Genomic DNA, 14,344 nt, shown 5'->3' on the forward strand with positions numbered 1-14,344 from the left:
GAACACAAGAAAAGTTGGAGATATAAGGAGCCTACCACCTTATACCGGCTTCTTCTTACCTGGAATTACAGAAATAGTTTTCAAAGCTCTCAAGACTCTGAAAGTTCGAAGAGCTGAAACATTGCCTAGGTTTACAAATTCTGTTACATACCTGTAGGATTAAATCAGAGTTATTCAGAATTTTGGGAAATCTACGTCTATGTTGGTCTTGAATCAAGACCATTTCAACTTCAGTGAGTGTTGTCATCAGATTTCCCAGTTAGAGGAGAATGGTATTGTCATTGACTGAGCTGTTATTGGGATTGTTGTTATTACCTTACAGCTAATTGAAACCAAAGTCATAGAATTTATTACAATCATTCCTGATTTCTTCAAACTGAATCATTTGATTGGAAAAGATATTTTAAATTCACATGATAACTAATTAAAATGCTTTATTAATCTAAAAAAGCCAATACTGAGAGCTACTGTATAGACTCCATTGGATTACCTCTGTCAGGATAGAAAGTATCATAAAAATACTTACGCAAAGGTAATGACCGTAAAATCCAGCCAATTCCAGGGATCCCGTAGAAATGTGAAATCTTCTAGACAAAAGCCCCTTGCGAGTATTTTAATAAGTGATTCAAAAGTATAAATTCCTGTAAAAGTATACCTGAGAAAAATAGCCAAGTTAACATTAAGGATTTTGTAGGTGGTTTGCACATGTATAGTTAATTTTTAAAAGAATGTTTTGGTAATAGACTTGACACCAGGGCCTCACAGATATTAAGCATGTTCGCTACCATTGAGATATACACACATGCAAGTGAACATATCCTAAAGATGACTTTGATAACACACATGAATAGACTTCAAGTTGATTTCTGATAGAGAATTTAGGTAGAGCTTAAGGCAAAAGTACCATTAAATTCCAAATGATGTTCTCATTGACTGTAAATAAATTGATACTTCACTTTCCATATTACTCAACATAAAGTATGTGAAAACACCATCTGTCTTATGATGATAGTATCTGAACTATGTGAGCTGACTTTCAGTATGACTTAAGCAGATAAATGTTAATCCATAAATGATGAATGCAACAGATATTAGTAATCATTAGGAATCTCTAATATATAAGATTCAAAAGGAAGATGAAGCTCTCCATCAGGCAAATCAATGCAGCTATTTGAGCTACTGAAAATATTGTCCTAGAGAAGTGGTTCTCAACTTGTTGGTTGAGACCTGTTTGGGGGGTGGGGTATCAAATGACTCTTTCACAGGAGTCCCACATATCAGATATTTACATTACAATTCATAACAGTAGCAAAATTACAGTTATGAAGTAGCAACAAAATAATTTTATGGTTGGGATAACCACAACCGAAATAACTGTTTTAAAGGATTTCTGTATTAGGAAGGTTGAGAAGCACTGTCCTAGAGGATGTCAGTGGTGGGCACGGATTTGAATCATCTGGCTTAGCATGGCTAGAAAAATGTACTAAGGAAATGAAAAGTGTCTTGAAATGTTAAATGAATAATTTTTGACATGAATTTTTTACTTACTCCACATTCTTTGTCCAGTCTGGAGGGTTACTCATGGTCATAAATACACAGTTGGTAAGAATTGTGCACATGATAAGCACATTGAATAAAGTAGAAAGGTATTGTCAAGGAAAACAAAGTTGATAGGAAGACCCCACTTTTCATGCATATCCCTGGTTTCACCCCCACCAACTCTTTAAGACTCATGTGCTTATTTTATGCTGCATATTATTTTATCCTCACTTTTCTTTTGCTTCTGTCACTTCAATTCTATGTGTTAAAAAAATCAACTATCAAGGTGAGTAAGAAACATAACAATTAAGACAAAAAACGTAAAGAAATGAGTTGATTTTTGGTTTTAGTAATAGTGCTCTTAGGCCCGTATTTAATTCCCAGCTTGTTCAAATGCATCTACACAAGTGACAGGGATCAGCCATCCGAGGGCAGCACAATCTGGAAAACATGACTATACAGAGGAATTTCCTTTATTGTTGCAAATAATAAAACAAAAGTCAAAATATAAGATAGTTTACCATTCATATAAGGAAGCCACTCTGTGCCTGGGCCATCCATGGATGCATAATTTCTTAGCAGATGGGCAACATTAAAAATGAATGGTTCCTAACCACAGTGGTCCTAGACATAGTCCCATGTGGTCCGGCTTGGATGCAGATCTGACCTCCTCCAAATATAATTCCAAGCATTCTCTGTTGTCCTTCAATTTTCAATCCTCTTCTTCCCTCCTTTTTTATTGCAAGTTGATGACCTCATTTCTTACTTCACAAGAGATAGTGATAACACCAGACTCTGTTCCCCACCCCAAATTGCCAAAAATCTGTTGGGACCTGCCCTCTTTTTCCTGTTAATGGTGGGGAAATATCCATCTCTCCACATGTGTTCTGGAGAGCTACCTTTTCCAGAATGCTTTAGGAATAGCTTAGCTGTCCATTCTGTTACCTTTGTGTGACCCTTAGCTTCTCTTCATCAACCCCCAACACAAACTTGCTTACGTTTCTCCTATCTTGAGTGAGACCGAGGGTCTCTGTAACCCACAGTTCTCATCAGCAAATTCTGGCTTTACTTCTTTTCTCTACCTCAGAGCCAGAGTTCCTGAAAGAGATGCTTATTTTCTTGTTCTTATGAACCTATTGCATCTTTAGTCCTCCAGCTCTTCTACCTACAGATGAAAAATCTCCATGTCACCTCATTAAAAACAAAAGGATAATCCACAGCTATACTACAGTTATCATTTGACTTACTTTGCAACTGAGCTCAACAAAGATGTCCCCTGCCCTTTACATTAAGTCCTTCCCTCTTTCTTTTTAGGAGGCCCCAGATGCCTGCTTGTCCGTGCCTCAGGAGCAACAGTGTTTTGTGCCATTTGAAATCTTTCATTTTCCTTTTTGAGAAGAAACAAAATCTAAGCTATCATCCTGGCTCCTGCTATCCACATCCTACCAACAGCAAGCATCACGTGTGTCCATACAGATATCAAATCCTTCTGTCCAGGTAACACTTCTTTCTAGGTCTCCACACTCAGCTATGCACGTGACATCTGTACTATCCCATGGACTCTTCCAAATCTTTTGAATGATTTACAGTTCCTAAAATGAACCAATAGCTGTCTTATCCCTCTGCTGTGGGAGAAACAACTCCTTTACAATCGCTGTATTCTCATGAGTCAGCCAGGAGCCTAGGATTTCTCTTTCTTCCTCAACTTCCACATCCAATTTCCACAGAACACTTCCCATTTTGTTGTCTATGTCTGGATTCAGTCCATTATTCTCCATTCCCACATTACTGAGTTGTTAAAGTGTTCATCAAGACCAACAGTCATGTAACAAGACTTGTACATTATTGTGATTTCATCTAAAGTGGTCTTTATGAGTTAGTTCGTTCAACTAACTGCACCAAAATGGACTTTGTAAATGTAGCTGGGATCATTTTGGCAGCTTCCCTCTACCATATATATCCAATCACTATATGACATTTTAACATGGGGTCAGGATTCTTCTGCTCCTTTGTTCTTTACTGTACTATCTCCATCCTAGTAATTTTTAATTCTTAAAGTCATGGGATGTTATGGCATCTTACATGTGTACTGTTTGATATTCACAATAGTGCTTGATCTGGTCAGGTCAATTACCTTACAATACTGCCCTAGTGTTAAAGTTTATATACACTACGCATACAAGTATCTGTACTGTTAAAGGGCAGAACATACAGAATAATCACAAGATGAAAAACCAAAACCTCATGAACTGTAAGTCACATGATCAGCCATGGTCTATAATTCTTATAAAAGGCTATTTACAACAGGAAAATTTAATTATATCTATATATATACATATATACATAACAAAGTAAAATATATGTCAAGATAAACAATAAAAATAATTACTAATTTTTCATAAATTACAGATAATAAAACATTCTGAAAGCAGTTGTTTATGTTGTATAATTATCAATTTAATAGAGAAATATATACTTTAAGAATCATGATAGACACTCAACAAATACATATATTTTCTTTTTAAAATAAGAGATATCTGGAATCAGGTTCACATATTTCTGGCAGAGTATGTATTTGTGCATACAAAATTTCAAATTCTACTAACTTTATTACTCGTCAACTTATTTTATCAATCATATGTTTTTCAAATGTCTAAATTTTAATGAGTAACTGAAATAGTGGAGATTCAGCACATTTTAACCCACATAAAAACATGATATAGATATGAACACTACATTGGCAAGGACACATATAAACTATAAAACTATAAAACTGCACATCAAGGCACAATTTTAAGAGGTAAAAGTAAGAGCAAATTATACACACCTTTACTATTTCCTAAATATGAAGACCAAGGGATGAATGAGATTATATTTTTAAAAGTCCAACTTATCTTGAAATGGTACTTGCACAACAGTTTAGCTATATAAAATAAAATTAAAGCAGACTAAACTATATAATATAAAAAACTTTTTGATTTATTGTTTTATTTGTACCAAGTATTAATAAAAATAGTTGGATCTATTGCTAGACTAGCTCATCAGAAATGGAAAATATTTTCTATGTGTATATGGTGAGAAAAGCTTTTTAAAAGCTTATGTTGAAAATGGTTGTGTAGCTTTTGCCAGGGACCATTGCCAGCACACCTTTATGCCCAGTACGAGAACATCCCCAGCTTTAAGCCCAGTATCCAAGGGTTAGATCTGTCCTTTACCGGGCATGCGGGGTTCATAAGCTGTGTGATTCAGCTTCAACTGGTAGCACAATGTAGTAGCAAGCTCAGATTTATTATATCATTTTGGCTAATTGTACCAACACTGTCTCATAAGATATAGTCATTTTCTTCCACGATAACTATCTGCTACTTCTGTTATCCCTAATCATTTGTGGTTTTACATATAAAATGTGGGGTACTTTTGTTGTTGTTATTGTTGTTGCTCTCAAGGAAAACAGAACACTGCTCTGTTCTAAAATGTTGTAGTCTAATGTATATCCAAAGAAGTTAGAGGGATTGAAAAACACTCATAAATAATCCATGGGTAGAAAAATGCTTCATGTCATTAGTTTTCTGACTTGAATGTACAGATTAAACAATGAGATATGTCTTTTTCTTTTTTTTAACTTTATTTTTAAAGATTTATTTATTTATTTTATTTATGAGTACACTGTCGCTGTCTTCGGACACACCAGAAGAGGGCATCCAATCTCATTACGGATGGTTGTGAGCCACCATGTGGTTGCTGGGATTTGAACTCAGGACCTCTGGAAGAGCAGTCAGAGCTCTTAACCGCTGAGCCATCTCTCCAGCCCCCGAGATATGTCTCTTTCAATGTATGAGCTTATTTCTGAACCAGGAAAAGTATTGATTAATGTATTTTTTTCTTAATTCTTCATGTTAATACTTGATAGTAGATAGCCAGGGATAATCTTTGATTATTAAAGACAGAAGAATGGGAAATTGTTAGGTTGAATTACTCTCTTTTCTACAGAGATGAATCATTCTTTATCTAGAAAACTGACTTTTTAAAAAGTGTGCATAAATATCCCATAAATATATTAATTGGAATGAGTGAAAAGGACATTTACCAATATAGAGATAGGTATTGCTAATACCCTCAGTATATTATACCTGGGTTCTTAAATCAGTTCTCTTCTACTGAGAGTATAATGCAACAGCACTTGGCTGAAAACAGAGGATCTGTTTCAACTTTTAGCTCCAGTACTGACAGTGCACATTCCGAAATTTGGGCCTGCTGGCTTACACCTGTGATTGAAGCACCTGCAAGGCTGAGGGACAATAGAAAGTTCCAGTCAAGCCTGGAATATCTAGTGAGACCCTTTTGAGAAAAAGTGAGAGAGAGACACAGACAGAAAGATAGAGACAGAAAGACAGAGAGACAGAGAGAGGCACACACAGAGACAGAGGAGGAAGAAGGGTCTTAGATAAGGACTAAGCATTGACAACCTGTCAGCAGCATTCCTCATCTGTCAAGTGAGACATTGGGAGGAACTGCATGTGTTTTGGTCATTACAAGCTTCAAATACAGGTGGAATATGAACCTCTTCATTCCTAGTACAAATTGGGGCAGAGTAGTTATACATTCACAATACTTTCAGAAATGCTTAAGTGATGGGAAGATTCCTTTTTGCGGTTGTTGCAGATTTATAGCAGTCCTAAGCAGTCTTCCTTAAGTACTTACTAAGTGTTTTTAATAGGCCTCGGTCCTAGGTTCTATGTCATACATGTTGTTTGCTTTTCTCCTAACAGGATCTGATGTAGCTCAGGCTGGCCATGAATTCACAATATAGCAGCAAATAGCCCTGAACTTCTGAGCCATCTGCATCTTTCTCTTAGTACTTGGGTTAGAGGTGTGTCACCAGAGCCAGCAATGCATTTATTATTATGATTTCTGTACTATGGCTACAGTTTTCCAAGTGGAGGAAGAGAAATAAAAAGAAAACTATAATGTGGTCAACATCATATACTAAGTAAATAAATCTTCGAAGTAGGATTGGAATCTTGATTTCTGATCCCTAACCTTAAAGTTTTCATTCTCCTACCTTTTGTAAGTGATGGACAGTTCAGTGTTTGCTGTGCAGTGTCTCAAGGTTTTAATGGGTTAACCTGGTGTCGGGAATAACCATAGCATCCATACAAGAACAACTCCCAAAGTTACTTCTCTAGCCCTACCCTTTCTAGATTTCAGATTTGCATAAGAACCAAACTCCACAGTTCCTCCCCTAATATTTAACAGATGTCTCCAATACGAATGCTGAAAACCAAGCACTTGATTTATCTACAGGTTGTTGTACTCAGAGCTGTTCCAGGCTCAGTCCACAGTAACTCCAGTTTTCTTTCTGGTCCAGACTAAGGGCTTACTGTTATCTTTAACTTCTGTTACTACAATGAGGTCTACATTCTGTTGCTCTGGAAACTGTTGGCCCTCTGCAACGTATAGCTAAATTTGATGGCACTCTGATTCTCTGGACCATAGTCAACTATTATCCTGTGGCCATTCCCATGCATTTTAATGTATAGTAAAGGCACTACTATGGGAGCCCCAGAGCCAAGATTCAAGCCCAGAGTCTTCATTGTGTGGAGTGAAGCGCAAAGCCATTGTGAAAACCATTGTCACATACATCTTGGTTAGTGGGATTTCTACTTAGTTCTTACAATATCAGCAAAAGTTGGAGCTTACCTGCATTTATTATAAGCCCTCTTGCCTTTCCTCATATCTCTACTCCAAGATAGTGCATTTGAAATATGACATTTTAATTCAGAATGTTACAAAATAAACTTGTCTCATTTGCTGCCCTCGGAAGAAATCTGTGGCTCTACATTCTTTAAAAGACATCTTGAGGCTGGCTAGATGGCTTAGTGGGTAAAAGTGCTGGCCACCAAGCCCGATGAGCTGACTTTGAGCCTCAACATCCACATGGTAGAAAGAAAGAAAGAAATGATTCTCCCTTGTTATCATCTTCCTTCCACACCCATGCCTCCATACATGTGAAAATCTCTCACACACAAACAAATAAATGCAAGCAATTTTGTAAATTCAAATATATGAATTCATTTTAGAACAGCTTAATATATTCGCTTGCTCCTGCTTTAACTTATAAGGCTTCTGGCCTATTTCTACCTGAGCTACTTACAATAAAAGACAAATTCAAGTGATATGTGAACCTCCAGAGAGGTCCAAACAGGAGCTATGTCTCTAACACCTAGATTCTCTGACTAAACTTCTGAAACTGCCTATGTCTTATACCAGTGGGGATGTCATCACTGGCATGGACACCTGAAGTACATAACTTTCAAGGATTTTTATAAAGGGGGGTGATAGTTTTACGAAATATTCTATAGAAGATATGACCTCCTTATATTTCAAAACAAAAACCTGTCTCATTTTTTTTTTTAATATGAGGTCTACTACTTCTTCCATCAGAGGGAGGACAAAACTGATTTTCTTTCCCATTCAGATCTTCTTTTCTATCTGTTTTATATCAGATTGTCTAACTTTTGCTATTTCAGTCAGTATTTTCCTTAGCATGTCTCTCAGTGTCTTCTACATGAATGGGGCATAATTTCATAAATAAACTATATTTACATAAATGAAATATAGTCACTGAAAATATAATGAATGATTTACAGAGATATTCATGCAGTGCACATAAGCTTGAAACATTAGAGAGCATCATGTTAAATGTGGGAACCAAGACACAGACTCTGACTTATTATTCATTATTCATTTCCAATGCTAACTCAGACTTTTTCTCTGTGTAACTGGATTCTCTTACTGGAGCATATGTAAGGAAATGTTAATGTAAGATAATGCATAGTAAATTTTAAAACCTTAGATATAAAAATCAAAAATTATGATGATGATACCTATGCAGACCATGGGGGAAGGAATCCATCAGAGGTACAAAAATGAAAAAAAAAGACATTCAAAATGCCATATTTCTAGACACATAGCTTGTATTGCCAGAAAAACTTTGGGTACATGGTTTATAGCCATCCAAACTGAGACCAGTACATTGCACCAGGTTCATCCCATTTCCAAATTTCTTACTTTATCTAATTCAAACTATTTTCTGCATTTACTACTAGTGGTGAGATTTTATGATGAAGTCTTAAGTTTAGGTCATGGTCTGACTATAGCATAAAATTTCAGGCCATAATTCTCTCTAACTTAACATTTGTCCTGTCAGGGCCTGTGAAATGCTTCCATGAGTTAAGTGTTTACCATGAAAGATTGCCAACCTTAATTATATTCCTTGGAACTCACATAAAAGTGGAAGAAGAGAGCCGATGCCACAAAGCTGACCTCTGACCTTCACATATGCACCCTGGCACCTCACACAGAACACCCCACACATGGCACACACACCTGCTGACATAGCTTCACTTTCAGGAGCCACATGGTAGAGAGAACTGACTCCTACAAGTTGTCCTCTGACTTCTGCATGTATGCAATGGCATGTACATGCTCACACAAGTACACATACATACACACACACACATACACACCCCAAAGAAATAAATAAATAAAGGTAGTAAAACATTTAAGAGTTTAAGGTCTTGCTTGGGCTAGGCATGATGGCATACTCCTTTAATCCCAGCATTCAAGTGGCAGAGGCAGGCGAATCTCTGTAAGTTCAAGACCAGCCTGTTAGACATAATGAGTTCCAGGATAACCAGGACTACATAGAGAGACCCAGTCTGAAAAACCAAAATCAAACCAAACCAAAAAAAAAACCCCAAAAACAACAAAAAAAGAGTTTGTCCTAATAGAAACTTAGCTGTATTATAGTTTTTTCTACTCTGAGTTGGGTTCTGAAATATGCAACTTTTTATGGAAACTCTAGGTTTCTATGTATTCCTATTTGTTCCTCTCTCCAGCACAGCTCTGGTCTTTGCTTCCTTGGCTTTCCCAGGACTGACTCTCAGCAAGACTACTACTTCTGTCTTGAATAAAACCTCTTATTCCAGCTACTGTGTTTAACTTCAAGGACTAAGTCAAGTCACTGTTTGCTGTCAAGTTCTCCCCTGCCCTGCCTCTAGGAATCCTGTCCTTCCGGAAGGAGAATAAAGACTGCAGTTGAGCATATATAGACTGGCAGACTGAAGCCTGTGAATAAAACCAGGGAACAAATAATCAAAAGAGAGTTGAAGAGAAAGTCAGCACAAGTGCCACTGGGGAAAGAACCTGGGAAACATTCAGAAAGTCCAGAGTGTGTATAAACACACATGTACATATTCATGGACACAAAGTTTACAAGCACTAACATAACAAAAGAAATTAGTACAATTCTGACCAAAGGACCAAAGGACCAAAGCAACAACAAAACAACAACAACAAAAGCCACAGTATAGATTCTTTGTCTCTGTGTATTTTAAATGATGAATCACTAAGAACAATTAATGCCCAGAAACTGTTCTAATATAGCACTATAAAGCTCAAAGACATGAAAAGCTATCCTGGCCATCTCACTAAAATGAATAAAATATTGAAGGTAGTGAGTGACTGAAAGAAAGAAGCATTACATCAGAGAGAATAAAAGCCCTTGGGAGAAAAAAGGGTTTTACTTACCTGTTGTCCCACCTTGCCACAGGCTTACTGCTGAAGAAGACCAAAGAACCACCAATCGACACTGACAGTCACACATATTTTGAAAATACTCTACTTCATAATTAAGTCAAAGGAAAAAAATAATCATTTTAAAATGACCATTCATCAAAAGGATATGAATGTACCAAAATCTTAATAGCTAATTTTCTAATGGGGTTGAAGGGAGTTAAAATGTACAGGGCGGAGGTGGCACTGAACCGAGAGATTGCTTTCCCTTTATTCAATACTATAAAGGTCTGAAAAAGAGAACACAACAGGTGAAACAGAATTTACAGGCTGCATCAAGGATGTTTGAAGAGAATAAGAGACCCCTCTAAAATATCAACTATTGTAACAGTTACCAATAAAAAACAGAACGCTAGTCCTTTTTCTTGCAAACTATTGAAAATTTGATGAGGACCTTCAGGAGGTAAGGAATACAAAGACAATTTCATGGTTAGGACCACGGGACTTCTTGGTAACTTTGCCAAGTCGTTTACTCATATTTTCCGCCATGTCTGTAATTCTTACACAGCCTAAAAGTGTGGTTTCGGCAACTTCATTTAGGCATTTTCTCATGAAAACTGCTAAAACTTTCTTTCCTCCTAACATGTGTTCTAGTGTTATTTCTTCTGCAGAGAGCCATGGGAAAATAACGGCTTGTGGTGTAAAGGCATAATTAAGCCTGTGAAGGACCTCAAAGTCTTAGATCAAGTTCAAGGGCAATATGGAGATCTTAGACACTGCTCTTAGAAGTATAACACACACACACACACACACACACACACACACACACACCCTTTTTCTTCTTTTCTTGTCATCACAATGCAGTAGCTTGGGGTGAATCTGCATTGAATCTGCATTCAATTTATGGTATAATTAGTATTCGGGAAGATAAGTTGGCTTTGTTTTCCCACATGCCCCCTTGCGGGATGCCTCTTCAGTATATGCCTGTCCCAAGAACACAAGTGCTTTCAAAACACTTCTAGAGTAATGGTTCCATTGCTTCATCAAGCCCACTCAGAATCCTAGAGATATTTTAAGAGATAGAAAGAGGTACCTTCTTCGCCATCTTAAAGAAATCTGGGAAACAAAAGCAACTGGTCTAAAAACTCACTTTCTTATTGATATAGTAGGGATCCAGGTCCTCCAGGGGCTCTGACACCATCTCTGGAGGAATGTCTCCATAAATAAAAGGAAGGGATTTTCCTGCTTCCAAGTCACTATTTGGCTTTGGGCCATTTTCATCGTCTTCATCCTTGCGTTCCTGTTTGGGTCTCTTAGCTTTCTCTTCTGCAATGCGTTGTTCAATAGCAGCAAGGGATTCCCTGGTAAAGAAGCGGAAGCTGTCAGGTCCTGGCGGTACCAGCACTGATTGTGCCATCTTTTCATCCTGCTTCTTTAATCACTGTTTAGCTCCTCGCATAAGAAAGTGCTACAGAAACAGGAGGGGAAAAAGCAATGACCATTAAGATAACAAGTGAGGGGTGGCAATCACAGGACACTGAGCATAAAGTATGCAAAGCAAAACATCTAGAGCACTTCACAAAGGCAGCTGCTTCCAGCACTGTGAGCCCTCATGCATGCATTCATTTGCTTGCATGGAGATCTTTCTCTCACATCCAGTAGGTGTGTATGAGGTAATCTATTCTCCCACTCCTGAAATGTTTGAAGTGATCATGCTACTTTGCGGGGAAAACACCCTGTTCAGAGCTTGCAAATGGAAGATACTCCGTATCTTTCTGTATGCTTGCTGTTTCATTTGTGTGAATATTTTTGGGAGCCATTTTTATTCGCCCTGCATTCTGTCTGAAAATATAGCATTCAAAACAAAAGAAGGGAAAAAAAATCACACAAAATTGTAGAAGCCGGGCTGTGCAGTGATCTTGCTCCTCTCTCTCTCTCTCTCTCTCTCTCTCTCTCTCTCTCTCTCTCTCTCTCTCTCTCTCTCTCTCTCCCCTCCGTTTTTTCTTTCCTTTTACTTTTCCTTTGGCCCAGTTTAGCACCTTTAAGAGTTTATTCAAAACCATGTCATCTGGGAAAGAGCTCAGGAAATCCTGCAAGGCCAGGCTTTGGAAACAGGTAGAGAGCAAGGCAGGGTGAAGAGGTGCAGGAGTTGCCTGGGTGAAGATGGCGTTTGGAACTGCTGGCAAACTGCACAGGAAGGGACCAGGCACCTGCCAGCACAGGCAGGAAGTCACTCACATCAGAGGTCTGGAGCTTGGGCCTCCTGGCTTAGCAACCTGCTGCCAACCAGTGTAATTGCTTCTTAAATTAACAAATTTGCAGTACCAGAGGAAACATCACAGAGAGATATCATATTTCCAAGTCCCAGTCTCATTTGATAAAATCTAGCAGAGTAGTGTAAATATCTATTTCAGAATGTGGACTTGAAAAAGTCTAACAGTTTCTCTTTTAAGCATAGTCCCTGTAATATAGGTTTTTGTGATGATGTATAAATGGGCTTTAACCGACGTTCAAATCACATTTTATTAAAGTAGATAACTTGACAATTGTGACTGCAAATGTGATCTCAGCCAGTTACAGGAGTTTCTGTGCTATTTAAAGAATAAAGCAAAAAAATTGACCCCAGAATGCCATTTAAAATCACTTAATCTATTTCTTCTTTTTTTTCCTTAAAAAAATCCATTTTAACTTCTACATTACAGAAATGAGTTGCCACTGTCATATATGAGATGCCTCTTCTAAGAGTAAAACAAGTTATCAATTCATTTCTGCAGTCCATACCTGGGGAAAACACAAGCAAATCTGAACAACATAAGCTGCTGCATAGTTTTCATTAATTTTTTTTAAGTTGTCCAGCACCTTTCAGGAACCAGCTGTCAGATTGCCCTGTCAGCATCACAGGATCTCCAAAGCATCCCTCATTTTCCTCTCTCATCCCCAGAGGCTCTCATGACTAGCGGTAGGCACAAGCATCAAGATAATCTTTACACGTTCCAGGGAGAAAACTGTCGTGCCCATGCCTGGTGTTCTAGGGGGACAGACATGCTCAAACATGCAGCCAGCAGCTTCAAAATGAAAGTGGTCCCCCTATAGATTCCCCCAAGGATTCTACTGCAAAGGTGGAGAAGCCTCACAGAGAGCAAGCATAGTTAAGAACAGGAACACATTACCCCTGAAGAAGCTTTTACACTCAGAGTTTTGGGTTGATAGGCTGGAAGCAAGAAGACTGCAGCTAAAATTCCATCATGCTTTAAAAAAAAAAAATTTTTTTTTTCAAATTCTCCTTTAAAGACCACACCTAACTTCCTGTAAGAGGATTCTGGTAACTGAAGTAAGAACAGGCATTTCCTGTGCAGGGACTACAAAGTGACATTTTTATAACTGCCACTAGAGGGCTGGGAACTGTGAAGGAAAACACCTTCCTAGAAGAACACTGAGCACGCAGCCGGTGGCAGCCCTAAGCATTCATGGGTGGAGCCCGGAGGAGGGTCTGCAAGCAGTCAGGAACCCAAGCACAGAGCTGAACACCAGGCGGAGCAGTCTGCTGACTGGCAACGCTTCCGTTCAGCACTTTTATTTTCTAAGCCAAAAAGACATTTAATCAAAATAAATAATTCAAAAGTAAAAGAAGCAAATAGCCAAGGGTTAAAAGATTTAAATCCCTATAGTGCGTTCCTGATTCTGTTAATGAAATCACATTAACGGACATACTTACACAATCAAATTTAGCATTATTCTCCTTTCCAGAATATCTGGGGTCCAATAAATTATTGTTGATGGAACAAAGAGGCAACCTTTTCACTGTGCACTACTTAAGTTAATTTTCTCCAGGGTTTTTTTTTTTAAGTTTAATTTGATAATGCAAAAAGCTTTTTTTTCTCTCTGACTACGTCACTGAAAGAAAACCAGGGGGTCTGGAGAGATGACCCTGGATAAAGCACTTGCCTCATGTGACTGAGGACATGAGTTTGAATGCACAGCATTTACATCAAAACAGCAGGCCGACACTACAGTCCACCTGCAATCCCAGGGCTACAAAAGCAGAGATAGTGAATCGATAAGCCAAGCTAGGTAGCTTAGCCAAAGGAGTCACCTCCAGGTTCAACTGAGAGACGCTGATTAACAAGTACAGCAAACAGCAGTCAAGGGAAATACCCAGCACCGGTCAGTCGCTGGCTTCTACACACAGGCACATGCATTCATGTACATTTTTACCCATATACTAACA

General features: G+C 38.1%; 1 protein-coding gene across 12 annotated transcripts in view; it reads right to left on the bottom strand.

The window, feature by feature from the left end:
- Scn2a (sodium voltage-gated channel alpha subunit 2) overlaps positions 1 to 11,548 on the bottom strand; it is a 79,071-nt gene extending 67,523 nt beyond the window's left edge. For 6 of the 12 annotated variants that reach the window (XM_028769111.1, XM_028769109.1, XM_028769106.1 and 3 more), the window contains exons 1-4: positions 11,267 to 11,533; positions 10,288 to 10,406; positions 1,549 to 1,638; positions 527 to 655 (exon numbers count right to left, since the gene is read on the bottom strand). In XM_028769111.1, coding sequence (XP_028624944.1) covers positions 527 to 655; positions 1,549 to 1,638; positions 10,288 to 10,406; positions 11,267 to 11,533 — 605 coding nt within the window. Of the gene's footprint in view, positions 1 to 59; positions 152 to 526; positions 656 to 1,548; positions 1,639 to 10,287; positions 10,407 to 11,266 lie in introns of all 12 variants that reach the window. The other 6 variants (XM_028769105.1, XM_028769112.1, XM_028769110.1 and 3 more) reach the window with 2 other exon arrangements.
- Between the last annotated feature and the right edge of the window lie 2,796 nt (positions 11,549 to 14,344).

This window comes from Grammomys surdaster, unplaced genomic scaffold (assembly GCF_004785775.1).
Source record: "Grammomys surdaster isolate TR1022 unplaced genomic scaffold, NIH_TR_1.0 191, whole genome shotgun sequence".
Taxonomy (NCBI): Eukaryota; Metazoa; Chordata; class Mammalia; order Rodentia; family Muridae; genus Grammomys; species Grammomys surdaster.